This window comes from Silurus meridionalis, chromosome 19 (genome assembly GCF_014805685.1).
Source record: "Silurus meridionalis isolate SWU-2019-XX chromosome 19, ASM1480568v1, whole genome shotgun sequence".
Taxonomy (NCBI): Eukaryota; Metazoa; Chordata; class Actinopteri; order Siluriformes; family Siluridae; genus Silurus; species Silurus meridionalis.
This window is the reverse complement of record NC_060902.1, coordinates 15,483,734-15,504,785: the sequence shown is the minus strand read 5'-3', so window position 1 is coordinate 15,504,785 and position 21,052 is coordinate 15,483,734. Positions and strand designations below refer to the sequence as shown.

Sequence of the window (21,052 nt, the reverse complement as noted above, 5' to 3'; positions counted from 1 at the left end):
AACGGGCTACAAAACCCATAATTCCAATTTAATCTCACATTGAATTGAACTGATTGATTCCAAACCATAACATTAGCATATACCATTATTAGCTAGCCAGAGATGTTGGCTGTAAATGTAAATAAAAAAAATGAAAAAAAGAAAGAAAGAAAAAAGAAATAACATGGAAATTGTCATTCCTGGGTTGTAATGAAATCAAACTGCCAAAAAAAGAGCATGTTTTGAGGGGCTGCTAGCTATTTTTACATAGGCGTTCCATCACTTTGTGTGCTATCTGTTCGTCCTCTATTTTCTCCATTGGAATTCGCAGCGTTCGAGTGCAGTCGATATTAGCACATGAATGCAAAGGGAGTAATCGCACACGATTAAGTCCCAGGTTTACTCAGACGAGGAACAGCAGATAAAAAAAAGCATCTCGTTAGCAGTGTGATGTGAATCAGAATATATTTCTTGTCTAAGAATAGCACAGTTCTTATATTTAAACAGTAAATGAGGTCAGAGTATTAAAAAAAAAAAAGTGCTGCCTGGCAGACGTTGATAAGAGCGAGTCTCTCAGAATGGAGCCCGATTGGAAGTCCCGCTGGACTCCTAAATCCACTGTGCTGTTAATTCAGATTGAAATGCAGATGAGGATCAATTCGGACAATGAGGTGGAGTTCATTATGAATCTTTCGAGAATGCCACAGTGATTTTCTTGAGGTTCTCAGCCTCGGTGGGTAAAACCAGGTCACTGGGGTGCGCACACATTTCTGACTGGATGTTCTTCCATATTTAGACCATTCACTTGTAAAAATGCATGCTCTCTACTGGGACACAGCCAGTCCACCTATACACACTATGTAGACAAAAAGTATTGGGACACCTGACTTTTCCGGCCGTATGGAATTTTTCCGCAAAGCTGTAACCAAAAATTTGGAGGCACACAATTATATTGGACGACTTGGATGCGGCAGAATGAAATTTGACCTCCGCTTGAACTAGGAGACCCAAATTTGTTCCAGCATGACAATGTCCCTGTGCACAAAGCCAGCTCCATGGAGATATGCTTTACATGGGATGAAGTGGAAGATCTCCTGCTATAGAACTCTGACCTCAACCATATTGGAATGACATTTGGGATGAATGTAAACACTGATTGCACTTCAGGCCTCCTCACCTCCACTACACCAGTACCTGACGTTACTAACACTCTTAGAACTGAATGAAGTGCACCTCAAAATCTAGCAGAACATCTTCCCAGAAGAGTGGAGGTTATAATAACAGGAAAATAGAGACTAACTGTGGAATGGGATGTTTAAAAAGCACATAAGACACTTATGTCCGGTATCTCGATACTTTTGTTCATATAATATGTGTATATTTAATCTTATTAACTGCTTGTTTTCTTTACTAGTTTGGAGTTTAGCTGTTATTCATTTGTAATATTGATTGCAGTGCTTGTAAGCCTGTTTTCTAAGAAGCAAACTGTATTTTGAAAAAGGAAGTTTTCTGAGAAAATTTCAGAGCTTCCTCAGTTTTATTACTCAAGTCTGAACACAAACATAAATTTTGAACCATACAATTAAATAAACTGTAACAGCTAGGCAAACAAAACAACAAACTTAAATGCAAACAAAACACACAGCAAAGCATTAGCGAACAACTTCACATCCGTTTTCTTTCACAACTTCGTCTCCAGATGTTTGTCTTCGGCCGGAGACCTACAAGCTCGTATGTTTCTGAAATCCTCTGCGATTTCCAGTGGAGTTTTGCCCTTTGTTTCCGGCAAGACGAAGAACATGTAGAGGGATGCGACCATGCAGACGCACGAGAAGATCAGAAAGCTGAAGGACTTCATAGCACTCTGAGGAGAAAAAGAGAACTTCTCTTTAGTCTTCAAACAGTCAGGAAGAGAAACACCATGCACAGCGAATTCCTTTATTCCTGACTGCTGTTCACACGTATAACTGCGTGACTGTGCATATTTTAAATAGCGATAATTACGCACTTTACGCTGGAGAACAGGAAGTAGTAGTACAGCTGAAACCTTATTGTCGCATTGTTTTGTACTGTTTAGATTCGGTTTTTATTCCACAGCATTACTGCATTGGTCAGAACGTATTGGTTAAATTTTTTCTGCAGAAATTCCACAGACAAAGTGCTTAATGGTTAACGTTTCTATAGTAACAACTTTAGCAGGGATTTGCATGGCAGGATGCTGCACATGATTTACAAATGTCTCAAGTTGCTCATGTGGTGAGGTTTTCTCTGAGGAGAAAAGTGTCTATTTTGTCTCTCTCCAGCTCACAGGAGATTTCTCCAGCTCTAAATCTTCAGGAGATCCATAGCTATAACATTTATGACAAAGTCTTCAAGATCGAACCCTTTACGCTTTTTCGCTCTTGAGAACTTTGCCTTTCATGTTCCTGACTGGTTACAGCTGCTATAATGTAGATAATAACAGGAACTTGCTTTGTGGATGTTCCACCACATTGAATGTAACTGTAAATAGACAGAAATCTTTAATTAATTCAAAAAGTGTTTTCAAATAATCAACGCTACATGACCTCGTACAGGGTTAATACTACACATGATGCAATAGTAGGTTATATATTTCGTGACATGAGACTTACAAGAACAAATGGGAAAACAAAGCCAAACACCGAGAAGCTTCCCCATATCAAAACTCCCATTAGCGTGAACGCGGCGGAGCGATGCGACTGCACGAACATCTCGTAACCGAGCGGCACGCTGACCCCAGCTGTCAACCAAAGGCACGTCAGTTATTCATCCAAACAAACGGCATCATTCTTAGCTTTTGATACACTGATATCAAGATTGTACCTGGTCCTCCTCCGTAACAGATAACGAACAGGAACACGAGGCCGACCGTGGTGTACGGAACCCAAAAATCATAATCCTAGTACCAAGTGACAAAAACTCCATTACTGGCTGGTGGACACATGTTCAGAACTGAAACTTGGGAAAAACATCTAAAATATAAACTACATATTAGACATTAATGCAAATAATGACCAGAGGAAATGAAAAAGAAGTAATGAGAAGTCAAATAAGTCAAATTGAAATTCCATTCAACGTGTTTTAGTTATTAATTAGCATGACTCAGCATTTAATGAGCATCTGGATATTACATCGTGAACAATTCCAGTAACTGTTGTCTAGACTGCTGTCAGCATTTGGTTACTCCTAGTTTCAGAAAAGTGACCTGAGGACCTCAGGATCAGCATCAGAAATAAGAGACTCACCTTGAGCTGAAGTGTGATGGAGAGCAATAACATAATAACAGCCATGATCCCAAAACCTCCCCAAAGCAGCACTCGCCGTCCAACGCGTCGATCAGCAAGCTCTGTTGAGTAGAAGAAACACGTGGTATAGCCGTAGTAGATCGTTGTACAGTATGTTTCTTTAATCAGTGTCTCAATTACTATGTGCTCTGTGGAATTCAAGAGTTATATTTATATTAAGTTTGCAATCTTGTGTACCAGTGTAGATTTATTCATTAATAGAGACTCAAAGCGCTTTTGTACGTCGATCTGGATAAGGGCGTCTGCTAAATGCCACAAATGTAAATGTAAACGCAGTGAGGTTGAGGTCAGAGTTCTATAGCAGGCCATTTAAGATGTTCCAATTCAACCCATTGAAACCCTATGGTTGAAACAGTTTTGGGTCTCCTAGTTCATGTGAAGGGAAAATCTATACAATTCTATACAATTGCGTGCCTTCAACTTTGTAGTAACTGTGTGAAGTGGAGCATTAATAGCTGAAAAAATCATGTCCTAATACGTTTATCCATGTAGTGTATGTAAATCGTAAAATTCAGAGCCGGTCGAATTCTAATATGCAAATGTATTGTAATAGTTGTGTAGGATCTAATTTGGTTCTACTTTGCATACTCATAGAGTTGTTTTTTTAAGACTTTTTAAGTACACCCCTGGAGTACTAAGGGTTAAGTTCTAAGGACCCCAAGAGTGGCAGCTGGCAATACAAAGTGTAGGTGATTTTGTTCTATATGGATTAAAGCATGGACGAGACTGAAGGTGGCCCCCTTTTGTAAATATGCACTATATTGCAAGAAGTTTGCAGACACTTGACTTTTCCTTGCCATGTTCCTGTTACCACAAAGCCGGAGGTACACAATTGTATAGGACGTCTTCGGATGTTGTATAATACAATTTTGCTTTTATTTGAACTTGGAAACCCAAACCTGTTCCAGCATGGCCAATCCTTGAAGATCTGGTTTACATGCTTTAGAGAGGAAGATCTTGAGATGGCCTGCTATAGAACTCTAAACTCATCACCTCTAAACACCTTTGGGATGAATGTGAACGCTGACTGCACCCCAGGTCTCCTCACCTCTCCTACATCAGTACCTGACTTTCATAACACCCTTGTGGCTGATTTACACAAATATCCATAATCACACTCCGAAATCTAGTGGAACATCTTCCCAGAAGAGTGGAGGGAATTATAAGAGCGAAATGGAGATGAATTGGAAAAGCACAAACCATAAGATATAGTGTATCTTAGCGTTATTTAATTATATAACTTTTACCGTCATTTATCACTGCGACATTTATGATATGATCTAAAAGCTCTTAAAATGTAAAAAGTTGTATGTAAAGCCGTGATCGCATGCTACACGAGATCAGGTTCGTCTGATGGAATCTACTTACACACGTGATGCTGGTGAGGATTTCGGACGCCCCGACGCCCAGCGTGACGTAGCGGATCTTATTCACAGGAATTCCAGCCTCCTTGAAGATGCTGTAGGCGAAAAGGCTGATCTGTGGAAACACAGTAGGAGAGATATGAATGAGAAACTATGGAAACAGCCGTGCTATGATCGTTTGCTTCCTCGGCATGGATTAAAACGGTCTTTAGACATTTTACACACAATATCTCTCAACTTTTTTTTTTTTTTTTGTTCATTAATATTAATACTTAACACTGCAGAATGGTCTGTGAAAGAATCAGTGTCACTAAATGTATAAATGTTAGCTCTTCAGACAAACCCTGAAATGACTCCATAGAAGTGACATTTTATTTCTTGGTGTTTTTTTATCTTTTTCTTCTGACTTGTTCCTGGTAATTTCTCTTTATTTTATCAATTTTTAACCTATAGGTAGACATAAAGCAAATCTGGCTCTTAGCTGAACCAAAAATCAAACTAAAGATCCTAGAAGCATGAGACAGCAGCTCTACCACTGCACCACCAGATCACCTTGTTCATGGGCTGCTTTGCAAATCCAGAGCCCCTGGGATATTTTCCTGCGTAAAACCGGAGGATGGAGGTCCGAGCTGTTTATACACATTACTGTTGATTTAGCGGTTAAGAGAACATATCCTGCTTTAAAGCTTGCTGTGGGTTGTATATTTCTAGATATATTTCTAGGTTCAAGCTGATTACAAGGACCTGGTGGCTCAGTAGGTAAGAGCACAGGTAAGTGTGAACCTGACAGTCCTGGTTCAAGCCTCACTTCAGTTTAGGTCTTCTCTTTATAAGCACATGTCTTTGTTTATCAGGTAAAAGATAAACCCCTCTAAAAAAGGCAGCAGGTTCACATTGATTACAAGGACCTGGTGGCTCAGTAGGTAAGAGCACAGGTATGTGTGAACGTGACAGTCCTGGTTCAATCCTCACTTCAGGCTTCAATTAATGTGTTTTGTTTATAATCGCATGTCTTTGTGAATCATGTAAAAAATAAACCCCCTAAAAAAAGCAGGTTTGACAGAAAGCACCGGTGGCTCAGTGGGCTAGAGGTGAGGTTGGGGCTGTCACTGCGAGCACACAGGATCGTGACCGCCTCTGGCGAGCTGAAGGTGCTGGAACCCGGTGGGACACTAAATCTGGCAAAGTGAGAGAAAAAGAGTGAAAGCCAGTATGTCCCAACCGGGGCTCCTGGAGAGGTGGAGGGAGGGGTTATGCTACTCTGGGCTTTTTATATATATATATATATATATATATATATATTTACCTCACCATATATATACTTTATTATTATAATAATACTTCCTTTTTTTATTATTATTATTATTATTCCATCATTACTATCCTTTTTTTTTAACCTACTTTCTTTTTATTTTGTTAGTAAAACACTTTCACTTTTTCATTAATGCATATTCACATATATTATTTTTCTATATTTATAATACTTATGTTCTACTAATGTTTTATCTGTTCATTCAATATATGACAATTACATTTTGATAAGTTTTTGTTGCACTATTTAATCACTTTTCTTTATTAACTAAACAAGTAACTTCCTTTATATTTATATTTACTATTAAACAGTTACTGTTTTCATTATACATTTGTATATATTTACTGTCTTGATATACTTTTTATATACTAGATATTTTTAATTACTTACCTACTATTTTAATTACTAAGTAAACAAAAAAATGTAATTATAGAGTAGCAAAGCATTTGTATTTATTAATGCTCAAGACATTGTTTAACAGATAACCTGGGATTTGAACCGTGCCCACCAGCAGCACTCACACCTGCTCTAACACACTGTGCCAAGAGCGCTGACTGGCAGCGACACTTTTTAAACACATTTATCATTAAGAATTAAATTGCTGGCTTAAGAAATATATAAAACACCCTACACAAGCTTTGAACCAGGTACTACAGCATTCAGATACAAACACACTCCCACTGAGCCAAATAGCTGGACATGTTTGACTTCAACTTTCCCCTGTTTGTTGCTGTTTAGGATTTAACGAGATTATTTTTTTTTACCTCAGTTAGGTCAAACAATGAAGAAAATCTGTTTTTGTTGTTGATTAGTAGTATGCGTGCACACATGATTGAGGTATCTATCTATCTATCTATCTATCTATCTATCTATCTATCTATCTATCTATCTATCTATCTAACATATAGAAAGAATATCATCAGTTATGTTTTGGGATATTTACTCCTGCGATACCGCAGAACTGGATGGCTTCATAGAGGATGACCAAAGAAAGACACTGCCAGCGAACTTCCGAGTCTTTCAGCAGCTCCAACACACTCCTACTACGTTGTCCTTTCAGAGCGTCCTGCTCCAGCTGCATCTCCTCAATCTCAAGTTTATAGTCACCCGGACCCCACAAGCACTGCATCGCTGCAATGATACACATTTTTAGTCAGATCCAGATGTGAAGATACAGTTTTATCTTATTTAATGCATAAGTGAGAAAAAACAATCTTCTAAAGTGGCTCATCTCACTGATACACGTGACGGACAAAAGTAGTTTTCAGATATACTCTAAGTGGTTCTTCTCTAAACTGTTACCACAAAGTTGGAGGCGCACAATCGTATAGGCTGTCTTTGGACGTGGTGGCATTCAATCTTCCCATTTATGGAACTGGAAGATCCAACCCAGTATGACAACACCCCTGTGCACGAAGCCAGTTACATGAAGATATGCTTTACATGGGTTGGAGTGGAAGATCTCCTGCTATAGACCTCCAACACTGTTGAACACTTTTAGAACGAACTGGAACGCTGACTGCACCCCAGGCCTCCTCACCTCACCTGCATCAGTACTTTACCAACACCCTAGTGGCAGAATGTATCTCCACAATTCTCCACAAGCCCACTCACAAAATCTAGTGGAACATCATCCCAAAAGAGTGGAAGTTATTATATCAGCAAATGGGGACTCAATGTGGAAGGATGGGATTGTCCACATAATAATTCTCAGCATTAAATGTATCTATAAATGGATAAAAATCAAAGTGCCATGGTGGATTTGAGACAGATTCAACCGAACTCTCACCTTTTCGACACTTCTCGGTTTGCCCTTTCTCGATCAGCAAATACCTCGGGGCCTCGGGAAATAAGGGCAGCGTTATCATCTGCACGAAGGAGAAAAACGCCGGAACGCAGAGCAGGACGTTCCACAAATGCTCCTGACCCAGGATTTCACTGTCACAACACATGCATGTGTGAAGTTATGCTAACATGTTGTTCATTTCAGAACAATTCTAGCTAGCTTTGGTGACATACACAGCTACCTAGCATTCTAAAATCCTACTAATGATGTAAAGAGCACCAAAAAGTCTCGAATCACATCTTTTGTTGAACAAAGGCTCGACAAATAGCTATCACAAATTCAGGCTAACACAATATTTCCCAAAGCACAAAGCAGCATTAAATCCAAGACATTCTCCAAGATGTTCTCCTACAGTACATAACGTGTACATTTGTGTTATCCAGAAGCTGTAATTAATATCATGCCATGGGGAATAGATACGGATTGTAAACGAATCGTAACGCCTCAGTAGCTTCTCATTATCCTCATAATCATTTAACCCCCCAACCTGCAATTTGCCTCTTTGATACTCCAATTAGGGGCAATTTAGTTATTAACATCCAAGGTTGAATGTTCTGTCCGTTTAATATTTAATTACACGGAGGTCTCGACTTGATCATCGTGGTAATGTGATTACAATTGCAAGTTTACAAGTTTCGTTATGAATCTACTTCCATCCTAATGGATCGAGAGTTTTCAATCCATTCAATTAAATCAACGAGATCATCTCCCGTGCTCTGAAGGATTACACCTGAAGGCTTCAAGAGGTTCTAATTTTCTTACCTCAGACCTGCAATCTGCCCCGTCAACTTTCCGATGCTGCTGAAGGTAGCCATTGTTACCGACACGGTCCCTCTGATTTTCTTAGGCGCGCTCTCACCGAGGTAGATGGGATGGATGTTCCCGACTAATCCTTAACAGTAGGATGGTAGAAAAGAGATCAGAGATCAAGAGCTTTATAAAAAATCTACACAGCATTTCTAAAATGAGAGATGTTTATTAAAGAACAACAGGATTTGGAAAGCTTTTGAACACCTGGGGTATAAACTGAACAAGTCCACTATCATCATACTAAAACTACTACCACCACCAGTAATATAATATAATAATAACTGGAAATTGTGTGTGTGTGTGTTTGTGTGTGTGTGTTTACCTGAGGTCACACCGAACAGGAAACGTGACAGCATGATCATCTCAAAAGAATTGGCGTCTTTGCTCATCACCATGATGCCCGCAGCGGCGATGCTGAGCACGTTGCTCCAGATCATTGCTTTCTTTCTGTAAAAGTAATCCAATATGTGTGTGAAAGGTAACATAAATAAATAAATAAACCTAATGGACTTTGGCAGAACTCAGCCTTAAAAAAACCCAAAAGAACACTCTAGTTAGAATCTGGTTTAATTAATGTCTGACATCCTGATTACCACACAGGAAACAAGAAATGAAGGCCATAAATCAAATAATAGCAAGAAAAGAAAGAAAGGGGGAAAAAAACGCACCTGCCCAGACAACTGAGGACGTAGCTGACACTTATAGCGCCGAAGAGGCCACCGATGGAGTAGATGGACACGACCGTGGCCCAGATGAGGTCGAGTGTGTCTTCTCCTGGAGCTTCACCATACCTCTTGGTCCAGCTACTGTTTATGAAGCTCTGAATGAACTGTGGATGGAGACAAATACTCAAAACATTTAACAAATGCTACTGAAATGTCAGAATGATCAACGTTTAGAAATCGAGCCAAATCCTGACCCGCCTACGGATGTAATTAAACACTTTCAGGAAGCGTTTCGATTCAGTGGATTATACTACACAAATTCCAATGATAAAAACTTTCTTTCGGCTTCTCCCATTAGGGGACGCCACAGCGGATCATCCGCATGTTAGATTTGGCACGTTTTTACGCTGGAGGCCCTTCCTAACGCAACCCTCCCTATTTATCTGGGTTTGGGACCGGCACTAAGGGTGGCTGGGGTTGGTTCCCTGACTGGGGATCGAAAACCGGGCCTCAGCGGTGAGAGGGCCCCATCCTAACCACTAGACCACCAGAGGACTACAAATTCCAATGATAATGGAGCTAATAATTGATTAACAAGCCATGGCATCTTTTTTTATCCTTTTATAGTTACATCGTGCAACGTTTTGGAACTTCTCGCGACTTTGTCGTGTTCCAGTGAAACAATAAAAGTGCAAAAAAGTCTACCATGAGGGAACATTCAGAGCTGGAGATTCCTTCTGGAAATGGCAAATAAACAGCAATGAATCAAATGGTTTTTTTTTTCTTTTTGTTAAAAACAAATCACATTATTCTAAACTAAAGGTATTAAGAGTAGGGAGATCCCCTGTATGAACAAAAGTTTGTGGACCACAATATTGATATGTGCTTTCTGAACATCCCAGTTAATCCCTATTTGCTAGTAGAACAACCTCCACTCTCCTGAAAAGATGTTCCACTGGCTTTTGGAGATTGTTTGTGAAGATTTGTGATCATTCAGCCACTAGTGTGTGAGTAAAGTCAGGTACTGATGAAGGTGAGGTGAGGAGGCCTGGAGTGCAGTCAGTGTTCACTTTCATCCCAAAGATGTTCAATAGGGTTTAGAGCTCTATAGCAGGAGATCTTCCACTCCAACCCATGTAAAGCAGATCTTCATGGAGCTGACTTTGTGCACAGGGGTGTTGTTAGGCTGGAACAGGTTTGGGTCTCCTAGTTTAGGTGAAAGGAACATTTCATTCTACTGCATCCCAAGACGTCCGATACAATTGTGAGCCTCTAAATAAAAATGTTCCAATACTTTTGTCCAGACAGACAGACAGACAGACAGACAGACAGACAGACAGACAGACAGACAGACAGATAGATAGATAGATAGATAGATAGATGAAACCCGTTCAGTGTATCTGGTTTAGTGTCTCTTCAATTTTACTTTTAAATTATTCTTATATATAACAGTAGCAGTGATAATATTCAGACGTATTTATACAATTTGTAATTTAAATATACAATAATGAGTGTGTTAGAGGTTAAAATGAACAGTCTGAACACAGCGTTGCTCTGTAGGCACTTGGCTGAATGTCACTGAGATGATTTTTAATGATTTAAAGTGTTAAACTCTTATACTGTATATCATTTGGAGTGTTATGTGTCAAATTGTTCCACATCAATTGTTCACTTAAAAAACATTTTTTTTAATGCTATTATTACTGTTATTTATATGAAACTGTATTATCTTAATAGATTAGCCTGCAGAGATCTCACCGGAGACGGAGAGCTGATCAGCGTGATGTGGCATCCGATCTGAAACGATCCTCCCAAACCAAGAACTATGATGAAGAGCAAAGCTCTGCCCTGCAACTGGAACCATGCACACACTGCCAGTTACAAGAAAAGAAAAGCATCCAAATCTTTTCTTTTTTTAAATTGGATTGTATCTAATCCATTTTTTTTTCTTAATAATGATCCTAGATATGAGATTGTTGGTGTCTTTAGTCATCCTGTTGCGTAACTAAGCAAAAAATAAATAAATAAATAAATAAATAAATAAATAAATAATAATAATAATAATAATAATAATAATAATAACCATAATACTAATCATAATCATAATAATAATCATCACAGTAATAATAATAATAATAATGATGATGATGATGATGATGATGATCATCATCATCATCATCATAATAATCATCATCATAGTAAAAATAATAATTATAATAACCATAAAAATAATAATAATCATCATCATCATCATCATAATAATCAAAATAACAACAACAATAATAATAATAATAATAATAATAATAATAATAATAATAATAATAATAATAAAACAATTCTCAACATTACTTTGATAAAGGAATTGTTTAGGTGAAGTTTTAAATTTGGATTTTGCTCACATGGGTGAATGGATGACTCATGATGGATGGATGGAGGGATGGAGGGATGGATGTATGGATGGATGGATGAATGATTTGTAATTTATTTATTTATTTAATTCATTATTTTTACCCAAATCTTTCCCTCAGTGCTATACTTTAAAGCTTTAACCAACCAACCAACAAACCAATTCATCAAATCAATAAATATAATAATATAAAATAGCTGTTTGTAAAATATAAAACTTTAGTGCTACTACACTGAAACATGCTCCATGTGAGCACCATGTAAACAGATAAAACAGCGATACAGGACCAGAGATTTATCACAGCGATTTTCTTATTTCCATTCACAGCTTCACATGTTGTAACATCTGGATTCATCTACCAAACATAATTATAGCATGAATGCATCTCTTCTTATTATTTCATGATTATAGATAAAAAATAAGAATAAGAACTGTTAGACAAATTCAGATCATTGTTTTGTTTGTTTGTTTCTAACCTTAGTTGATTAGAAACCCTGAAATCCAGCTGCATGTTTCACTGTAAATAAATCTGAACAGTTATTTAGAAGTGGATGACTGACTGATTTTGGTTTTTCTTTGTCATTTTTAGAAATCAGAAGCTACATCAGTAAGAAGAGACATTTCTCTCACCAGCTGCATCAGGAAGCTCCCCATCTCTCTTCACACACTTCGAAGCTGCTGGATCACTTTGACCGAACTCACTTTATATACTCAGTTACACATCTCATGCCATCAGTTTAATTTTTGACCGCCAGACTGCATCCTGTTCATGCAAGCAGTCAACACTTATGTAAGAATTTATAACCTGTGATGTCTGGGAGGGGATTTAGTTTGAGTTCAGATGTCTGAAAAACAACCTGAACTTCAGCATTTGTTTTTTGACATGAGCCTTAACGAAAGCAATGAAAAGCAGTGGCTTCAATGAACTTGAATAAAGAAGAATTTGATATAGAAATGCAGAGAGAAAATCTAAATAATTTACAAAAATGTATTTATAAAAATTATTATTTGTAGAATGACTATCAGTTACTAAGCTGATGGTAAACTGTGTATTGTGTGGTGTATGTAAAACTATGTGTAACCATCACATCATCTCATTGAACAATAAAATCTGAAATATTAACCCATAATTTATATATATTCTCATTTTAGGATTCTATTTGTATTTTTACAGCTCAGAAATGAGCCCCTGTATATCTGCAGTTCGAACAGACCGCTAGGAGTCTGACAGCTCACTAATGCGTTACTCATTTTACTGCCAGTCATCATGATGCAGTTCAGATCCACTTTGTACATTCTGTATGATCTCTGTACAATTCTAACAGAATATATCAGTAAATTCACAAAACATCCTAGATTATCTTCCATACCTGGATATCTATATATTATTTTTCTATCTATCTATCTATCTATCTATCTATCTATCTATCTATCTATCTATCTATCTATCTATCTATCTATCTATCTATCTATCCATCCATCCATCCATCCATCCATCCATCCATCCATCCATCACAATTCTTGTATTTGGATACAATGTATTCATGTACTTCACTCTACAGCCAGCAGATGCCGCCAAAACCACTTCCCTCAAGCCACTAGATTTCATGTTTTCTTTGCGCACAATTTATTTAGTAAACGTTAAAAACCAGAGATGAAAAAAGTATGTAAAAAATAAAGCGTTTTAGTGATTTTTTTAAGAAATACCTCAGAACACAGCGTTTAACGGACATCACGTGATCTCCCTCTGCGTCATCCATGAGGATGATAACACGGGGTATAAATAATTGCCCCCTATTCTTAATGCCCCAACAGTCTAATAGATACAAGTCACGAGTCTCCACACGGTCTGAGTACAAAACACTAATATTTAATCCTGGCCATCTGTTTTATATAAAGATCTAACTGCCCTGTGCTCTATTATTATTATTATTATTATTATTATTATTATTATTATTATTATTAGTGGCAGTAGTAGCACTTGCATTCATCTTTTTTTTCACTTTAACTGCTTTTAAAATAGTCGTAATTACATGATTATACTAATATTATCGTTGTGCTTATTTATTTCTTGCTTATTATTACTTTTTTTCCTTATGCACTGTAATAACTGCTTCAAAATGATGATGATGATGATGGTTATTATTTCACTGTAAATGTTTTACTTGTTATAATTTAAATAGTTTTTTTTTTGATTGGAGGGGAAATATAATTAAATTATATGGTTAGAAAAATAAAACTTTTGGGTAGTACCTAAAGTTTCTAAAGAAACGAGAAGACTTAATAAAAAAATCTATTCTATTGCTCTTTCTGTACCAGGAAAGATTAAAGGATTAATGCAGCTGGCTGCAGTTCACACATCTAGCAGCTAGGTGTCGGTAACGCGTTTTTTTCCTCCGCCCGCGTGCCCCTCTTTTCCCCCGCGTCGTTGAGTTTCGGCTCGCCGGAAGTAGATTTGCTACATTTCTCCTGTTGTTTAGATTTCCTCCTAGTCATCGTCGCTTGTGAGTGTGAGCTCGAGCCGCTCCAGTGTTTCTCCTCACCCCTGAACACACACCACATTCTCCACAATGCCTTTGGAAAACCTCGAAGAAGAAGGATTACCCAAAAACCCCGACCTGAGGATCGCGCAGCTCAAGTTTCTGCTGACTCTCGATGACCACCGACAGGATGCCGAAGTGAAGACCGAGCTCATGGAGGCGATCCGGGAGAACAGTGAGTCGTTAAACCGCCTACATGTCCCTGTAATATAATTATCGACCCGTGTCCTGACTCTCATTGAGCTGTAGGCGTTTTTCCTGAATCCCACATGAACCAGAGGGAAATTTGGCTAATTCAATGCTAATGACATTATTATTTCCACCCGTATTACAACCACTAAACCCGCCTTCTGGATTGCGATTGGCTGTTGGTTCGAGCACGCGCCGAAACCGTCCAATGCATTGGAGCGTTTTATTAGGGCTAACCAATCATCACACAGGGGCGGGGCTTGACCGAATGTGGATGGGGAAAACAACTGGCTAATATTGTGGCTTAATATTCAGATGCAAAAAATAATTTAGTATAGTCGATAATAAACTGACATAAATGTTTACGTATTTAAAACAAAAACAATCCGAATCAGATTATGTGTAAAAAAAGAAAATGTCTTTTCATTTATTTTTAAATAATGGATAGATATTATCTATACATTTATATCAATATCCATATAATCTATATATTTAAATTTGATTATATTAAATATCTTTCAGACATGGCTCCTTACTACGAGACCTTATGTAAAGAACTGAAGTGGACTGTGGACTCGGATCTGCTGAGCAAAATGAAGAAGTCCAACGAAGACGAGCTGAAGCGTCTGGACGAGGTTCTGGAAGACGCGGAGAAAAACCTGGGCGAGAGTGAGATCCGGGACGCCATGATGGCCAAGGCGGAGTATCTGATTAGGATCGGAGACAAGGTGAGAGAGGGTTTGGTGCGGCGTTTTAACATCCTGCTCGTCCAGGTCACGGCGCTCACGCTCGCTTTCTCCTCTTTATGATTCAGGAAGGGGCTCTGACTAACTTTAGGAAAACTTATGACAAAACTGTAGCTCTGGGTCACCGGTTAGACATCGTCTTCTACCTGCTGAGGATCGGCCTCTTTTACATGGACAGTGACCTCATCACACGAAACACGGAGAAAGCCAAGAGGTAAAAAAAGAAAATAAATCTAACCCATTTACCTTCCAAGTGTGTGTGTGTGTGTGTGTTTTTTTGTGTGAAAATAATTGTTTCTCCCCAGTTTGATTGAAGAGGGCGGAGACTGGGACCGGAGGAACCGTCTGAAGGTGTACCAGGGTCTTTACTGCGTCGCCATCAGGGACTTCAAGCAGGCCGCTGAGCTTTTCCTCGACACAGTGTCCACCTTCACCTCTTATGAGCTCATGGACTACAAGACCTTCGTCACGTACACCGTCTACGTGTGCATGATCGCGCTGAAGAGGCCGGACCTGAGGGAGAAGGTGAGCCGCGCGACACCTTCAGCAAAGCGACTTTTAGAAGCTATAAACCGGCGCTCTTTTGAAGTCTTGCCTCCTTCTAATACACATTACACCACATATATTCTGATAAATAAGTTAAAATGAAAACTGCTACAGGTGATTAAAGGTGCTGAGATCCTGGAGGTCCTGCACAGTCTCCCTGATGTGCGTCAGTACCTGTTCTCCCTGTACGAGTGCCGTTACTCCATCTTCTTCCAGTCCTTGGGTGAGTCATCTCTCTTCTACATAAGAGCCTCGGCGGTCGGATCATGTTGCTTTTGCTTCACGGTGTGTGTTTTTCTTTGCGTCTCTGCAGCTCGTGTGGAGCAGGAAATGAAGAGGGACTGGCTCTTTGCTCCTCACTACCGCTACTACGTGCGCGAGATGAGGATTTTGGCCTACAGCCAGCTCCTGGAGTCGTACCGCTCCCTTACGCTGGGCTACATGGCCGAGGCCTTCGGAGTCAGCACAGAGTTCATCGACCAGTGCGTACACGTCACGTTCTCACGTTTCGCCATTACACGTTTTCTCAATGCGCGTCTTACTGGTTTTTTTCCCCCCTAAGGGAGCTCTCGCGGTTCATCGCAGCAGGCCGCTTGCACTGCAAGATAGACAAAGTGAACGAGATCGTCGAGACCAACAGGTACGGGTCTGTGGTGAAAATGTCTGTGTGTGTCATTAGATATTTATTATTATGAAGCACAGAGAGTTTAATGTTGAGACAGGGTTTTTTCCTTTTCGTCTTCCTTGTACAACATTTCTCATGGCTGGAGTTGTTACACTGCAGCTCTCTGTTTTCTGGATCTTTCGCTCTGAACTTTTTCCATCTGAACCTTGAAGAAAAGTCAAGTGTAGGAGAGACAAAGAGCATGTGTAGAGTGTAGATTTATCAGATGACATTCGGTCAAGAGAAGAGTTAAGGGGATGTGGCGCACAAAAAAAAAAAGAAAGTATGGAAAAAAGTCAGTAAGATCACGTCTTTCTTCTGGTGAGATCTACAGCTGTTTGTCTACGTGAAAGATGCTGTCATCACCCACTTGTCTTGTTTTCCCCATCCCTCCCCCCTCTCTTTGTCTCTCATCATTTCCCTCCCTCTCCTTTTTCCCCCCTGCTTCATCCTCCCTCCCTCTCTCTCTCTCTCTAGGCCTGACAGTAAGAACTGGCAGTATCAGGAAACCATAAAGAAAGGCGACCTCCTGCTGAACAGAGTGCAGAAGCTTTCTCGGGTCATCAACATGTAGCACGTTCCCTCAGCACCAGAAGTTCGTCTTTACATGTTTGATGCTTGTTCTGATACAATTCGGCAGTCTCGACTTGACTTTTGTTTTATGTACAGTATCTAATAAAACCTTTTCAGACAAAACCGTGTAACGTCCCCCTCAATTCCAACAAAAGTTCCCAGTGTTTTTGCGATTACATGAAGAAGAAAAAAACACGGACTCGTGCGCTTTGTTTTCTTATAAATAACAGTATAAATTACTTTTTTTTTTATTTACAGAAAACCTATTACAAAACAAAGACTATACAATCTTTTTCTTTAAATATTACGTAAATCTAACCTACTATGTTTGTTCATGAATTACATAGCAGCCAACACACAAAAGTCCAGCTGTTCAAATGATTGGATTATGTAGATATAAAAAAACAAAAACAAAAAAAAACCTTGAATTTACACACTTAAATATCATTTTCTTGATGTTTCTGAGCCGTGATTCACATTCCACATCTGTGCTTCTTGCATCGGATACAATTTCCGCCGTATGAAAACATCGCCGGTGGAAAATAAATCAAATTGGACAAGAGAATCAAATCGTAATCTGGATTAAAGGAAAGTAGCATCGTCACAGAAATGAAACGGTAGCACGAAGCTGCGCTCCGAAACCGCGTCGGAACACGCCCTCGAGTTTCCCTCGGAGAAAATCTAGTGCTGACGTATGGTGTGTTAATACCGTGTGTAGTTGAGTGCGTCTCAGGAGCAGGAATTATGAGATCGAGGGAGACGTCTGTGGGGGGATGGAAAAAAAAAAAAAAAAAACTGAAATCTCTGATCACTGATCATTTCTACATACTGCATCAGTACACGAGTGTTTCCACTGCGATCTGTAAATTAGCCAGCCTATACAAGTGGATTATATCGTTCAAATTTGGCAACCGATACCAAAAAATAATTTGCTTGTGTTCACACTTCGAGGGAAAGATACCGAGGGCGTGTCGAGAACAGTATTGAAACGGCGGGACGTGAACGATCGTCGAATGGATGTAATTTCTTGACGAGGTGAAAGATCACATTATGATGAACAAAAAGAAAAAGCACAAGAAGCAACTACAAACTTTTTGAATTGAATTCACTAATGTGGAACAGGAAAAAAAAAAAAAAAGTTGAACGAATTCAGGCACTTTTTTTTCTCGCTTCGTTATTCTTTAAAAGCTGCAAAAGAACGACTGCAGTGTTTCGAAATATAGAGAAATATAAAGAAGTTTGGCAACGGTGGTGCGTTAAGTGTTGACTCTGCTTATTGCAGCCTTGAACGTGAACGACGTGTGAAATGTGATCTGGTGTTCGGGGGCAATTTTCCGGACGTCCTCTTTACGACGCAGACAGCAAGTATTAGAGATGATAAAAAATGACTCTCCACAATCTGGGGCAACGTTCCTTCATTAGGATTTCAGTCCACGACTATAAAGAAGAAGCTCGGTGTTTGTAAGAGGCGTATTGCATTATTGGCCTGGCAGTGAACCACTTCAAATCTTCAAAACGGATCCGTTCACTAAAATAAATAATAGCGATCTCGACTGTACCAAAAAACGTGTAAGAAAAAAAAACGCCTGTGCAAAAATACATCTCCGTATGTACAATTCGTATGTTTTTTTGTCCTTTTTGAATTATTATTTAGCAAAATATGTATTCTGAAATAGGGTTAACTTCGTTAGAAAAAAGAAAAAAAACTCGTTTCCTCAGCATACGATCGCTGACCGACATCAGTTTCAAATCAAATTTGATTTATTTATTTTCAAAAAAACTTTACTTTATATTTAATACTCTCCAACGAGCCCTACGAGATTTCTTGGCAGTTCAGCGTGATTTGGATTCGTAGAAAAATGATTCGATGACCGAAAAAACAAAAAACAAACAGGATTAGTCTTTTTTCAATATATATATATATATATATATATATATATATATATATATATATATATATATATATATATATATATATATATGGATATTCCGTACGCAAAAGCCGTGAATTGCTTTCGAATTCACTCGTCTGTGTGTGTTTGTGGGAGAATGTGTGGCTACAGGGCCAAGCATCATCATAGGAGCTTCTCACAGTACTTAAGTCTCGTATACGGTGGTTCTGTGTATAGACGCCGAATTTAAACCGGTGTTTTTTCCCCTCAAATCCTTTAACTTTAAAGTATCACCAAAAAAAAAAATAAACGCAAAATACTATTCGATCGGGCAGCTTTCACACTTTCACGTCAATTTCCCCGAAATGTCTTTTGGTTCGTTTGCTTTTTGGTTTGGGGGTGGTTTTTTTTGGCTGAGGGGATAAAAATGTGTATATTTATTTATTGAAAGAAAAAAAAATTCAATCCTCTTAGTTTCTCCGCTCGCAGTTCTGAATACGTTGAACACGTGGCGTTTCGGCAGAACTAGCGCTCCGTGCTTTGGCTCAGCTTTGCAGCTCACGTGACTCGGTGCCTGAAGACCGGGTCATTGGGATGCTCATGGATTGAGCCTGAAGAACCACACAAGGTTCCGAATCGAACGACAAAGTGGCGATGCATTGGTGAATAAAAAAAGGTTTCGATATATAAAGAAATCCTTATATATCATATATTATTCTGTATATCGTTGTGAAAAAAGCTAGCTAGTTACACGTTAATACCGTGCGTTTTTTATGCATACGACGTCACACGAGCGTCACGAAAAAGTGTGGGGGGAAAAGTGTGAAAGCGCTTGTGCTCGTTCTCCTGATGATCAATTAATTCCGGAATCTAAAATAAAAACAAAGTCGTAGTCGAGGCGTGTTATTCGATTCTTCAGCTGCATGCACACGTGAAGCCTTTCTTTACGCGTATCACGTATTCTAGTGTGGATGTGCATCGTTGTGGTTTTCAGAACCAATTGCACGATCTCTTTTAGTGTGTTTCGATAAGCACTTGTCTCTCACAGCCTGACGTAGCCGTAGTGATGAAGGGGGATCTTGTGTGGTTTGATGGGACCTAAAGGGGATCGACAATCTCTGTCCATAGAAGCGAATAAAACTGACAGCGGAAAAAAAAAACTCAATGGTTAAAAAGCGTTCAGGGGTCAAGAGGACAAGAAGCAGTTTGCTTGCTTTTGAGGAAAGGGGATACTCCAAGTCTTTTCCAACCTCATGTCTTCTCCACCACATCTGTAGTGCATTATGATTATTATGATTATTATTTATACACTAATTGAGACATTGCGTCTAGCTGTTCTGGGTAAAAATCTGCCTCCACTGAACATAAAGCCTACTGGAGAGCGTCACCTACTGGTCAGAGAGCATTTTATCACACCTTAGGATGGTGTACAAACGTGCTGTGGAGAACATGTGGGTACAGACACAGCACAGGTTGAGACGACAGCTGTTCCTCCCACACACACACACCCCGGATCTAGTATGTAGTATACACTGATCAGGCATAACATTATGGGCACCTGCACCCCATATTGTGTTGGTCCCGTTTTTGCAGTTCTGACCCGTCGAGTATCAACAACATGAACTACTTCAGCTATTTGAGCTACAGGAGCTCATCTGTTGGATCAGACCACACGGACCAACCTTTCTACGTGCATCAGTGAGCCTCGGCTGCCCGTGACCCGGTCACAATTTGTCAAACTTTGAGGACAAAATGTCCATTTGCTGCCTAATAATTAAATCCTATCCACTAACAGGTGCCATGATGAAGAGATGATGTTATTCCTGATCGGTGTGTGTGATTAAGACTGTGAAGGATTTTCCTTCCGCTGAGAACAACAACAGGCAAACTGCGTACTCTGAATAAATGATATAACTATGACGCAAATGTAAAACCGGAGTGACTCGGCGGAGCCATGCATGTTGCACTGTTAAAACGGTAACTCATTAAATCAAAACACTCCATTGTCGAACAAAAGGTCAATGTGGTTTCTAATTTTGCAATTTTTTTGGGGGCTATTTTGTGCTATTTTAGAGAGTCTGAGCCAAGGCTCGGATACATGATGTGGTGGAAATCGTGTGGAGATGAAAAGCTGAAGTATTCCTCAAAACGAATGAGACAGAGGTTCCGGGTCGAAACATGAGCCGCGCAAAA

At 39.2% G+C, this 21,052-nt stretch overlaps 2 protein-coding genes across 3 annotated transcripts; one reads left to right on the top strand and one right to left on the bottom strand.

Annotated features, from left to right (window-relative positions):
• Window positions 1–1,168: 1,168 nt before the first annotated feature.
• Window positions 1,169–12,395, bottom strand: slc2a9l1 (solute carrier family 2 member 9, like 1). Of its 2 annotated transcripts, none has more exons than XM_046874732.1 (12): window positions 12,340–12,395; window positions 11,061–11,156; window positions 9,306–9,466; window positions 8,960–9,084; window positions 8,590–8,719; window positions 7,771–7,919; window positions 6,925–7,112; window positions 4,670–4,784; window positions 3,246–3,346; window positions 2,824–2,899; window positions 2,613–2,740; window positions 1,169–1,843 (listed from the first exon to the last, which is right to left on the bottom strand). In XM_046874732.1, the coding sequence occupies exons 1-12, from the start codon at window positions 12,361–12,363 to the stop codon at window positions 1,661–1,663; spliced, it is 1,476 nt and encodes a 491-aa protein (XP_046730688.1). In that variant the 5' UTR covers window positions 12,364–12,395; the 3' UTR covers window positions 1,169–1,660. The 2 variants fall into 2 exon arrangements, 1 of the variants encoding a protein (XP_046730688.1); XR_006928651.1 differs by having other exon boundaries at window positions 1,719–1,843; window positions 4,674–4,784.
• Window positions 12,396–14,142: 1,747 nt separating this feature from the next.
• Window positions 14,143–17,090, top strand: psmd6 (proteasome 26S subunit, non-ATPase 6). The gene is made up of 8 exons (XM_046875199.1): window positions 14,143–14,424; window positions 14,961–15,166; window positions 15,253–15,398; window positions 15,490–15,709; window positions 15,845–15,953; window positions 16,044–16,212; window positions 16,293–16,370; window positions 16,872–17,090. Exons 1-8 carry the CDS (start codon window positions 14,280–14,282, stop codon window positions 16,966–16,968), a joined length of 1,170 nt encoding a protein of 389 aa, XP_046731155.1. The 5' UTR covers window positions 14,143–14,279; the 3' UTR covers window positions 16,969–17,090.
• Window positions 17,091–21,052: the final 3,962 nt, after the last annotated feature.